We start from the raw sequence: 13,065 nt of genomic DNA, 5'->3' as shown, positions 1-13,065 counted from the left end.
GGGGAAGGTTGGAGAGGGAAGGTCTGGAGAAGAAGCAGGAAGTAGGTACATTAGTACCTCCTTCCAAAGATGATTCTGAAGAACCAGTATTTAGTGTATTTTATAATTTGGTATTTAAAGCCCTGAGGTATATGAAGCAGATCAAGGATTGTGTGATGAAGTGGAAAGGGAATGGAACCATGCAAGTCCTAATTTCTCCCAGCTTTTGTTCCTTTATTTGAAAGGTTAAAAATATGTACCTTGCCTACCTTATAAAGGTCAGTTGAGATCATGCACGCTAAAGCACTTTGAAAACTATAAAACACCATGCAAAGGTCAAGTGTTGATATTGTTAAAACTTAAATGTCAGAGTGTCAGGCAAGGGGCTGCCCACTGTGCATTGTGGTAAGAAAGGTTTCCTGAAGTCCCTTTTAGGACAGAATGATGGGGAATCTCTGGATACCTGTATTTCTCCACTCCCCGAAACCACCAAACACTGGACCTGAAGAATCTAACTATTAATCCAGCAAACATTTATTGATCACCTTCTGTTTGCCAGGTGTTGTGCTTGGTTCTGGAGTCCATGGAAAATATCCACTCCTGATAATAACTTTAGAATTCTCATTTCCTACTAGACTACAAAATCTATTGAGAACTGGAGGATAACTGTGCCTTAGTCATCTTTCCTTCCTCCCTCCCTCCCTCTCTTCTTTCCTTCCTAGCTTCCTTCCTTCTTTCCCATTCTTTCCCTCATCTTGCCCCCATAAGCCCAGGTCTTTGTGGTTGTTAAGTGCTTCATAGATGCTTGCCGAATGCATAGATGAATGAATGTATGTTGATGTATGTTGATGAACAAATGAGTGAATCTCTTTTTTGGGGTTGATGTACATACCATGTTCACCTATCTCTTTTAGGTCATTCACAGACACTTTGAGGTTAACTGAGAGGAGAGGCATGGTCTGAGCATGGTCTGAGCAAGAGTGGGTCAGAGAACTAAACCCAGAACCCCACCCAATCTCCCAGCATGCCAAAGAATTAGAAGACCAAAGGGCAGGGAAGGGATGGGTTTCTTCTGTTTCTCTGACTGCCTTTAGTAGCTGGTCCCCTTTCTAGGTGGTTACTGGTTCTCCACCTCCATGAGGCTGCAGCCAGAATTCAGATACCCAGTAATCACAGAAGTTATACCTTTGATTTATTAATGCTTTTACCCTTTCAGAGCTTGTGTCTTTTTTCCATCAAAACCAAGACATGAGGAGATAAGGGAAGGCATTATTCCAACTGCAGTTGTGAATTCAACACAAATGGGTCAATGGGTTGCTTAGCCTCACGTGGCTGAGGGACCTCCTGACTGTCAGCCTGGTGTTGGTTTCACAGGACCACTGCCTCCAGTGGGGTGAACTGCTGGCAAGTCTATTTTCATCTTCCCTTAAAACTTATCCATGGGGACTGATAACAGTCATATGAACATTAACCATACTTTACTGACTACAATCCCCCTCAGATCTCAAGGTGGTTTCTCACATGTGTTCCAGAACTATCTCCTGTGGCTCCCTTGCCAGTGTTCCCGAAGTCCCATCTTAAGGAATTAACATCTGCTCCATGGTTGCAATGTTCCCAAAGCTGCCAAGCCTTGGGGTATATCTTACACCCAGTGGGGAGAGCGCTCCTCTTCCTGACCCAGGATCCAACCTCTTATCAGGCCCCAGGAAGTGCTGCTTGTACCTCCTCATGTCAGAGCCTTTGGTGCAAACAACTTCCTCATGATTGGGCTTGGACAGCAGTCAATGAGGGTGCTTAAACAGGCACTTCTGCTATGCTTTTTCTAGGGATAAATAATTTTTCTGAAGCAGAAAGTTTGGTTAAAGTAATTTCCAAAGTATTTCATGTTTGATATTTAAGGGTCATTTTCACCCTCTAGATAATTGAGCAAGAGCACAAAAATAAAAACATTTTGTTTAAATTATTAGATAATGATTTTATGTGTCAGCTACGGTAAGATAGAGGTCAGATAAGCACAGTAGTTGTTAGAAATGTGGTTACTGAAGGAAATGTGGGTGGGGGAAAGAAACATCCTTACTATTGTCAGAAATAAAGAGGTAAATCAGGGGTAGTGGAAAGACTATGTTTGTATGAGAAGGAGAGAAAAACCGGCCCAGGGAAAGGTTTAACTGGCATGAGGTGTACACAAGACAGATTCTGACTAAGACAGAAGCCTGTGGCCTTTACATGCCCCCAACATTCCAGTATAATACGATATACTTATTTAGAAATGAGCAGTTGTGTAGTTACAGATTAATCAGGGCCTATCTTTAATCTGATTTATTATAGCTTCTATAATTACAGCTTCTATTGCATAAAACTTTCTGCAGCTCTGTTCGAATGCCAAAGGACATTTCTTACTTTAGAAGAGAAAGGGAACTGGCTCTAAAGAAAACTTTACAGGTGAGTAGAACAGTGAGCTATTTCAACACAACAATAAATTAGAATTTGCTAACTTGTTGGAAACTGTTAGCAGGGAAAGCTTATTTTTGCAAACAAACAGCTGATCTTATTGACAGTGGTTACAAAGACAAAACAGCCCAATATTCAGCTCACTGCTGGATCAGAGCAGGCCAATACTTCTTTGGAGATAGCTGATTTTTGTAGTGTTTTAAACTTTACAGTTCCTTGATTTGTGGTGTTAAAATTCATTATTTGGAAACAGGTGTAACAGCATAATGTGTTGTATAAAAACTATCAGAAATTATATGCCATTTTCTGTCATAGGCACTGATAGATTTCCTTCTTTCCTTTTGTTTGCTTGCTCCATTCCCCACACCCCCAACCCCGGGTTCAGGTGGCTGAGTCAAAACCCCTTGTTATTCAAGCAGATGTCATGCAGAGGGAGCTAGAGAGCTGCCTAAGGAGAGAGTACACTCCTGAAAATTTACCTTTGCTTCTGTTGCAGGTAAGAGTCATTTTGCAATTTGAAAAGTAGATCTGGAATTTGGTAGAAATGTATGAACAAAGTTGGCTTTCTGGTATGTCCTCTGGCCAGGGTAGGATTTTCTCTATATGTGTGGTTTGCAGAACCTGGTTAATATAAATGCTCTTCTTTGTTAGAGACCCACGCCATTTAAGTTCAGCTTAGTTACAGTCACTAAACAATTACTAAGTTTCTACTAGTTACTCCCTGTGCTGGTATTATGAAGCAATACAACATTGACTAAGATAGTCGCAAACCTCAAAAACTGTTGGCTGACCTAGGGAAGATTCTGGAAATCTCTCTTAAGAAAATAACTCACAACCTGGGGGGAAAGATTTTCCATAAAGATTATTATTGCAGCATTATAATAAAAGTGAAAAAAAACTAGAATTGCCTAAAATTAATCCATTTACATTTAAGGTAGTTATCAGTATGTATGTTCCTATTACCATCTTCTTAATTGTTTTGGGTTTGTTATTGTTGGTCTTTTCCTTCTCTTGTGTTTCCTGCCTAGAGAGGTTCCTTTAGCATTTGTTGTAAAGCTGGTTTGGTGGTGCAGAATTCTCTTAGCTTTTGCTTGTCTGTAAAGGTTTTAATTTCTCTGTCAGATCTGAATGAGATCCTTGCTAGGTAGAGTAATCTTGGTTGTAGGTTTTCCCCTTTCATCACTTTTAATGTGTCCTGCCACTCCCTTCTGGCTTACAGAGTTTCTGCTGAAAGATCAGCTGTTAACCTTATGGGGATTCCTTTGTATGTTATTTGTTGCTTTTCCCTTGCTGCTTTTAATATTTTTTCTTTGTATTTAATTTTTGATAGTTTGATTAATGTGTCTTGGCATGTTTCTCCTTGGATTTATCCTGTATGGGACTCTCTGCGCTTCCTGGACTTGATTGGCTGTTTCCCTTCCCACATTAGGGAAGTCTTCAACTATAATCTCTTCAAATATTTTCTCAGTCCCTTTGTTTTTCTCTTCTTCTTCTGGGACCCCTATAATTCGAATGTTGGTGCATTTAATGTTGTCCCAGAGGTCTCTGAGACTGTCCTCAATTGTTTTCATTCTTTTTTCTTTATTCTGCTCTGCAGTAGTTATTTCCACTATTTTATCTTCCAGGTCACTTATCCGTTCTTCTGCCTCAGTTATTCTGCTATTGATTCTTTCTAGAGAATTTTTAATTTCATTTATTGTGTTGTCCATCATTGTTTGTTTGCTCTTTAGTTCTTCTAGGCCCTTCTTAAACGTTTCTTGTATTTTCTCCATTCTATTTCCAAGATTTTGGATCATCTTTACTATCATAACTCTGAATTACTTTTCAGGTAGACTGCCTATTTCCTCTTCATTTGTTTGGTCTGGTGGGTTCTTACCTTGCTCCTTCATCTGCTGCATATTTCTCTGTCTTCTCATTTTGTTTAACTTACTGTGTTGGGGGTCTCCTTTTCACAGGCTGCAAGTTCGTAGTTCCTGTTGTTTTTGGTGTCTGCCCCCAATGGGTATGGTTGGTTCAGTGCTTTGTGTAGGCTTCCTGGTGGAGGGGACTGGTGCCTGTGTTCTGGTGGATGAGGCTGGATCTTGTCTTTCTGGTGGATAGCACCGCATCCGGTGGTGTGTTTTGGGGTGTCTGTGAACTTATTATGATTTTTGGCAGCCTCTCTGCTAATGAGTGGGGTTGTGTTCCTGTCTTGCTAGTTGTTTGGCATAGGGTGTCCAGCACTGTAGCTTGCTTGTTGTTGAGTGGAGCTGGGTCTTAGCGTTGAGATGGAGATCTCTGGGAGAACTTTCGCTGATTGATATTACGTGGGCCTGGGAGGTCTCTGGTGGACCGATGTCCTGCACTCAGCTCTCCCACCTCAGAGGCTCAGTCCTGACACCCGGCCAGAGCACCAAGAACCTGTCAGCCACTTGGCTCAGAAGAAAAGGGAGAAAAAAAAAAGACAGAAAGAAAAAATAAAATAAAATAAAGTTATTAAAATTAAAAATTAAAAAATTATTAAAAATAAAATATAAAAAAGTAATAAAAAAAGAAAGAAGAGAGCCACCAAACCAAAAAGCAAATCCACCAATGATAACAAGTGCTAAAAACTATACCAAAAAAAAAAAAAAACCAGACAGACAGAACCCTAGGACAAATGGTGAAAGCAAAGCTATACAGACAAAATCACACAAAGAAGCATACGCATCCACACTCACAAAAAGAGAAAAAGGAAAAAAATATACATATACTAAAAAAAAGAGAGCAACCCAATCAATAAACAAATCTACCAGTGATAATAAACTCTAAATACTAAACTAAAATAAACATAAAACCAGAAACAAATCAGATGCAGAAAGCAAACCCCAAGTCTAAAGTTGCTCCCAAAGTCCACTGCCTCAATTTTGGGATGATTCGTTGTCTATTCAGGTATTCCACAGATGCAGTGTACATCAAGTTGATTGTGGAGATTTAATCCGCTGCTCCTGAGGCTGCTGGGGGAGATTTCCCTTTCTCTTGTTTGTTCGCACAGCTCCTGGGGTTCAGCTTTGGATTGGCCCTGCCTCTGCATGTAGGTCACCTGAGGGCGTCTGTTCTTTGCTCAGACAGGACGGGGTTAAAGTAGCAGCTGATTAGGGGGCTCTGGCTCACTCAGGCTGGGGGAGGAGGGAGGGGTACGGAATGCGGGGCGAGCCTGAGGCGGCAGAGGCCAGCGTCACGTTGCACCAGCCTGAGGCACGCTGTGTGTTCTCCGGGGGAAGTTGTCCCTGGATCACAGGACCCTGGCCATGGTGGGATGCACAGGCTCCCGGGAGGGGAGGTGTGGATAGTGACCTGTGCTTGCACACAGGCTTCTTGGTGGCTGCAGCAGCAGCCTTAGCATTTTCATGCCCATCTCTGGTGTCTGCTCTGATAGCCACGGCTCACGCCTGTCTCTGGAGCTCGTTTAGGCGGTGCTCTGAATTCCCTCTCCTTGTGCACCCCGAAACAATGGTCTCTTGCCTCTTAGGCAGTTCCAGACCTTTTCCTGGACTCCCTCCCGGCTAGCTGTGGCGCACTAGACCCCTTCAGGCTGTGTTCACGCTGCCAACCCCAGTCCTCTCACTGGGATCCGACCGAAGCCTGAGCCTCAGCTCCCAGCCCCCACCCACCTCGGCGGGTGAGCAGACAAGCCTCTCGGGCTGGTGAGTGCTGGTCGGCACCGATCCTCTATGCGGGAATCTCTCCGCTTTGCCCTCTGCACCCCTGTTGCTGCACTCTCCTCTGTGGCTCCGAAGCTTCCCCCCCCCCGCCCCCGCCGCCCACTCCCCCATCTCCACCAGTGAAGGGGCTTCTTAGTGTGTGGAAACTTTTCCTCCTTCACAGCTCCCTCCCAGAGGTGCAGGTCCCTATTCTTTTGCCTCTGTTTTTTCTTTCTTCTTTTGCCCTACCCAGGTACGTGGGGATTTTCTTGCCTTTTGGGAAGTCTGAGGTCTTCTGCCAGCATTCTGTAGGTGTTCTGTAGGAGTTGTTCCACATGTAGATGTATTTTTGATGTATTTGTGGGGAGGAAGGTGATCTCCACGTCTTATTCCTCCGCCATCTTGAAGGTCCCTCCTCCAAATATATTTTCTATCTTTATCCCTCCTTCTGGGACTCCAGTGATATATATGTTAAATTACTTCATATTGTTCCATAAGTCATTGAGGCTCTGTTAAATTTTTTTCTGTCTTTTTTTCCCCCAGTGCTTCATTTTGTATAGTTTCTATTGCTATATCTTCAAGTTTACTAACCATTCCTTCTGCACTGTCTAATCTGCTGTTAATCCCATCCAATGAATTTTTTATTTCATATATTATAGCTTTCATTTCTAGAAGTTCTATTTCATTATTTTTCTTATATAAATTTATTTATTTATTTATTTATTTTGGCTGCGTTGGGTCTTTGTTGCTTCACGCAGGCTTTCTCTAGTTGTGGTGAGCGGGGGCTACTCTTTGTTGCAGTGCATGGGCTTCTCACTGCAGTGGCTTCTTTTGTTGTGGAGCACAGGCTCTAGGTGTGCAGGCTTCAGTTTTTGTGGCACTCAGGCTCAGTAGTTGTGGCTTGCGGGCTCTAGAGTGCAGGCTCAGTAGTTGTGGCACACGGGCTCAGTTGCTCCGTGGCATGTGGGATCTTCCCAGGCCAGGGCTTGAACCCATGTCCCCTGCATTGGCAGGTGGATTCTTAACCACTGTGCTACCAGGGAAGTCCCTATTTCATTATTTTTAATAGTTTTCGTTTCTCTTCTTATGTTCACATTTTCCTTTCAATTCTTGAACATACTGAGCATATTAATAAAATCCCTTTTAAAGTCCTTGTTTGCTAATTTCCTCACTGGTGCCATTTCTGGGTCTGTTTCTCTTCATTAATTTTTCTCCTGCTTGTGGGTCATATTTTCCTGCTTCTTTGCATGTCTAGTAATTTTTTTGGACACTGGGCATTGCAGTTTTACATTACTGAATGCTGATTTTGTTTTGTATTCCTTTAAAGATGTTGGACTTTATTCTGGCAGGTAATTAAGTTTTAGATCAGCTTCACACTTACAAGGCTTGGTTTTTAAGCTTTGTTAGAGCAGGTTTAGAGTTACCTTTGCTCTAGAGATAGTTTATTTTTCTTACTAAATTGTCACCCCTCTCATGTCTCTGCTGAATACCCCAGGTGTTCAGTGAGGACTCTTCACCCTGTCTGATTGAAACTTGAACGTCTCCTAGTCCTGTTTGAACTCTGAGAAATGTTCAGTTTACAGTTCCCTAGTTAGTTATTCTTTGCACAGCCTCATGGAGTTTTGCCCTCTGTATTCAGGGCTTAATAGTCAGCAAAACACTCAAAGGGATCTCAATGCAGATTTCTGGAACCCTTTTTCTGCATAACTTTCTCCTCTCCAGCACTCTGCCCTGCAAACTCCAGCTGACTCAGCTTCCCAAACTTGATTTCGGAGAGACCATCTGCTCTGCTTTCCTACTCTATGGTTCAAAAACTGCCTTCTTCAGGCAGAAAACCAGGGCTCATTTCATTTTTTTCTTTTCTCTCAAGGACAAGAGTCCTGCATTGTCTGTTGTCCCATGTCAGAAAACAGTTGCCTTGTGTAATTTGTCCTATTTTCTAGTTGTTTATGATGGAAGGGTAAGTCTGGCCCTATTTATTCCATCATAGCCACTATTATTTTTATCAGAAATAAAATATTTTAAAAGAGTTGGCTTATCTGACTACCTTTAAGTATAAGTAAAATTCTTGGTCTAAGGTTAGAAGCTGTAATCTCACTTGTAATGTGCTTTGTATTTTAGACTCATAAACTTCAGTTTAAAAAAAAACTTTTAAGCTTAGCTTTAGATAATTTTATAGGCTTTTATGTCACTGCTAAAATTGTTCACCAACTGATAAATGAAACTACAATCTGTTGGAATGGCAAAATGCCTACTTGCTTCATTTAAATTTGAATGGTGAACCAGGTTTGGTTTTTTTTGTTTTGTTTTATTTTTATCGGTTCCCCCCTCCCTCCCCACCCTCTTAATTGGAGAGCTTTTCTCTCCAAATCAATTTTTTTTCTTTAATAAATTTATTTATTTTATTTATTTATTTTTGGCTGCACTGGGTCTTCGTTGCTGCGCGCGGGCTTTCTCTAGTTGTGGCGAGCGGGGTCTACTCTTCATTGCGGTGCGCGGGCTTCTCATTGCAGTGGCTTCTCTCGTTGTGGAGCACAGGCTCTAGGCACGCGGGCTTCAGTAGTTGTGGGATGCAGGCTCAGTAGTTGTGGCTCACGGGCTCCAGAGCACAGGCTCAGTAGTTGTGCCACACGGGCTTAGTTGCTCCGCGGCATGTGGGATCCTCCCGGACCAGGGATCGAACCCGTGTCCCCTGCACTGGCAGGCGGACCCTCGACCACTGCGCCACTGGGGAAGACCCTCCAAATCAATTTTGAGACAGGTTTCTCAATTTTATTATCTTCATATAGAAAATACATCTTTCCAAAACAATCAGACTTATTTTCCCATTATTTGTGTTCTTAAGATTTAATCCAGTCTTCCTGTTATAATTGTATTCTAAGTGTTCATTTTTTCTTTCCACCTTTGGTAAGAATCTTAACCAAACAGCCTTTTTTTTTTTTTTTTAAATAACAATATGTACTCCACCCACCTTGCAACATCGTTGAGTTATATATATTTATTTATAAAGTAATATAGATATGTTTTAAATAGTAAATGTATACATGTAATTAGTAAATTTATAAGAATATATATGTATATCTAGATATGTAGAAAGTACTTTGTAAACCATGAAGCCCTATAAAAATTTGGGGTGCCATTATTTCCTCTTATTATGTATGCATTTGATTCACCTGTTTATGTATCTTACTATGCATCTATTCAGGGCAGAGTCTGGGTTGTAAATTGTTGAAGTACAAGATTCATGACTTTTGACAACCTGTGGGAGACTCCAGATAGTAAACTAAGCAAGTGCTTAAAAAATGGCCTTTTTGAGGCTTCCAGTTCCACAAACATGAAGTAATCTCATTCCTCCAGCTTGTTCCTAAAAAATCCTGGACATAGCACAGAAAACAAACATAGGAATATTTTGAAAGGTAGAAAGAAGTTGGGCTGCTTTCCTAAGGCATCTTAGGACTTGAGAAATGACATGGTGGTTAAGTGTTGATTTTTCTTGTTGTTGTTCAAGTATTATACAGAGAGAATTACCCAGCTGGCCCAGAGTAAATATTTACACATGCTTAGGTGGAAGAGATTTTGCCATCACAGTAAGATCATGGAGCAACTTTATCCTTTTTATAAGGTAGGAGGCCCATGAACAGAACCTATGGGCTATTATTAAGTATAGTCATCATGCTTGTACATTATATCTCTAGACTTATTCGTCCTACATAACTGTAAATTTGTACCCTTTGGCCAACATCTCCCCTTTTCCCGCAGTCCCCCAGCCCCTGGCTACCACTGTTCTATTCTCTGCTTTTATGAGTTCGACTGTTTTTTTTTTCAGCTTCCACATACAAGGGATACCATACAGTATTTGTCTTTTTCTCTGGCTTATTCCACTTAGCATAATGTCTTCCATATTTATTCATGTTGTTACAAATATTAGGATTCCTCTCTTCCTCATGGCTGAATAATACTCCATTATATGTGTATGTACCACATCTTCTTTATCCATTCATCCATCAACAGACTCAGGTTTTTATATCTTAGCTATTGTGAATAATGCTGCAATTGAACATGGAAATACAGATATCTCTTCAAGATACTGATTTTGTTTTCTTTGGATGTATACCCAGAAGTGGAATTGCTGGATCATAAGGTAGTTCTGTTTTTAATTTTTTGAGGAATTTCCATACTGTTTTCATAATAGATGTACCAGTTTACATTCCCACAGTGTATCTTGTCAATTTCTTTTAAAGTGGTAGCTAAAGATGGGAAGGGAACTAGTGGATGCCTTTACTTGCCAGTTCTGCCTGTGGCAGAAGATAATGGTACCTATTTTTAAGAATGAGATTTGAAGGAAGCTTTATATTATAGAAAATGCATTTTTCTTCATAGGCTATAGGTAAAAATCTAAGAAGTCAACTCCAGTTACTAAATATCCTTGTGCACTGACTCTGTGCTGAGTCACTCTCCTTCAAAGTCCTAAGAATGTGACTGACCACTGTCCTTGTCAGTCAAATTCAAAATATGGAAGAATTTTGATATTCCAAAAAGCCTCTTATTTGGTTCCCAAACAGTATTACACTGTACTTGGAAGCAAATGACACAAGAAATAAGGCTTGTAAATAACCAAGTTCTGTCTTTGCATCTCTCTTAAACAGAAACAAGTTGCCTGCATTATGCAGGAGTACAATGATGCCCTTCAGAGAGCTGATAGATTGTCTGTGGCATGAGAAAACTTCCTTATGGGAAAAAACAATCCTCCTAACTTAGTGGCACAGGAAGACCTGACTGTTTACACAAATTGGTTATTGTGTCACCTACACTCACTCAAGACTATTCACCACTACCTGCAGGTACATGGAACAGTTATATGATGATGCAGTGCCTTCCCAGGATGGGCAGCACATTGTTTTCTCACACCTCTCACTTAGTTTTGGATTGTCAGTTTCTGTGTTCCATCTGCCTTACAAATGACAGGAAAATAATGGGTCACTAGCTTTTTTCTTTGAGACCTTTGAAACTTTTTTCTTTTGGAACCTTGCTCTAATGAAATTACTCCATTTAGCTTTCTCAAAGATGTTTCTGTTAAACTATTTCATATTCACGCTATAAGTTCTTGTTTTCATCCTCTTGTTCTGGATTTATGCTCTCTAATGTAGATCCACTTTTTTATTCAGCAACATCTAGTGAGGGTCTAATTTATGCCAGGTACATATCCTGGGCCATGTAGGGAATATATAATCTTTACTGAAAAGTAAGTGGGTCACAGGATGGTAGGAAAAAGGGCAAGTAAATAGTCAACTTAAATACAGTGTGGTAAGTATAATCACAGAGTAAAGAGAGTCACAGAGGAGAGGCCCTAACACAAGATAGAGGCATCGAAAGGAGTGACGTGACCACATGTTTGTTTTAGAAAGATTACTGTTTTGCCACCTAATCTTTTCTTACTCCTCTATACCTCATCTCACTGATACAACCAACCACGAAACCTGGCCATCATCCTGACATCATCCCTTCCCCAATCAGTCACTATGGGGTCTACCTCTGAATCATCTCTCCCCTGTCACATGGTATAGTAATGATAGTAATGATCTGCTCATAAGTCCTGGGTCCCCCACTAAACTCTGAACTCTTTGAATTTGGTCCATATCTTATTTACCTTTGTATCTCTAGCACCTCACACGACGCCTTGTCCATTATGGGTGGTTGATCAATGTAGACCTGCCTAGAGGTTAAGGCCACTTAGAGGTGGTGATATCACCAGGTCCCCCAGCTCCAGATTTACCTTTAATGATTGAGCAAGTTACTGAGGCCCACCTCCATCTCCTTCCTCCTCTACAAAGCCAAGGGCTGCTCCTGAAACAAAGTCTGGAAGCTTCTGTGAGAACTGAGTTGATGTGTGATCTCTTGGTTGTCCCCTTCTGTAGGCCCTCCAGTATTTGCCCATCTCCAAAGTGCTGAGTGTAGCTGTTGACGAAGTCCCCAAGGTTGGTCAGGAAAATGAAACGGTCCCTGTCAATGACATTGACTCTGACATCCAGGGTTCTGCATCTCCAGGCTCTATGAATACCAGCGTTTCAGGTAAGAAGTCTTCTTACCCCTTGGGAAATGTGGAAAAAAGAAGATTGTGATTTTGCACATGTGCTGTTTTGTCACCTGATCTTGTTTGAAATTTCTCTATATACCAAAAAGTTATATCTTTTTTTTAATTTGGCCACGCCACTCAGCCTGTGGGATCTTAGTTCCCCAACCACGGATGGAACCTGGGCCTCAGCAGTGAAAGCACTGAGTCCTAACCAGTGGACCACCAGGGAATTCCCCAAAATTGTATCTTCTTAATTAACAAGTGTTAATTTAATATTCTCTGATGGAAGAAAATAACAAACACTTCCCTTAGGAATTATCATCTCCATCCTGGGGACTTCTGGCTGTCCAGTGGCTAAGACTCCACACTTCCAATGCAGGGGGTGCGTGTTCGATCCCTGGTCAGGGAACTAAGATCCCATATACCATGTGGGGCTGCCAAAAAAAAAAGAAAAGAAATTATTATCTCCATCTTTATAACTAGACAATTAAAAGAGAGGAAAAAAGCAGTGAACTTGAAGTTGGGAGTACTGAGCTCTAGGCCTATTCTGTTGTGGCCTCACTGTGAGCCTGCATGTTTAGGTCATTTCATCTCCTTGGGCCTCAATTTACTCATCTCCATAACAAACCTTTCAGATGAAGTGATCTCTAAGGTTCTTTTCATTTTTAATTTTACATGATTTTTAAAGACTTTGCTTATCTGAATCAATTTAATAGTCTTCTTGCCCTTACCTTGTATTACAGATGACTTAGAAACCTGATCAGGTTTTTACTCTGAGTGATGAATTTACCAGGTGCACCTGGAGAGGCAGCTAACCCAGCTGTGGGGAATCAGAGAAAGCATCTCAAGGGGGAAGTCCAACCTGGGCGCTTAGAGATGAGTAGGAGTGAGCCAGGCAAA

General features: G+C 41.3%; 1 protein-coding gene across 4 annotated transcripts in view; it reads left to right on the top strand.

Annotated features, from left to right (window-relative positions):
* The window catches only part of LOC137769513 (putative uncharacterized protein C6orf183), a 43,998-nt gene that overhangs the window by 29,878 nt on the left and 1,055 nt on the right, over positions 1–13,065 (top strand). For 3 of the 4 annotated variants that reach the window (XM_068551434.1, XM_068551432.1, XM_068551433.1), the window contains 4 exons: positions 2,349–2,421; positions 2,816–2,926; positions 9,601–9,714; positions 12,008–12,161. In XM_068551434.1, coding sequence (XP_068407535.1) covers positions 2,349–2,421; positions 2,816–2,926; positions 9,601–9,714; positions 12,008–12,161 — 452 coding nt within the window. The remainder of the gene's footprint in view (positions 1–2,348; positions 2,422–2,815; positions 2,927–9,600; positions 9,715–12,007; positions 12,162–13,065) is intronic. The other variant, XM_068551435.1, reaches the window with a different exon arrangement.

This window comes from Eschrichtius robustus, chromosome 9 (assembly GCF_028021215.1).
Source record: "Eschrichtius robustus isolate mEscRob2 chromosome 9, mEscRob2.pri, whole genome shotgun sequence".
NCBI classification, from domain to species: domain Eukaryota; kingdom Metazoa; phylum Chordata; class Mammalia; order Artiodactyla; family Eschrichtiidae; genus Eschrichtius; species Eschrichtius robustus.
This window is presented reverse-complemented; position numbering and strand designations above follow the sequence as displayed.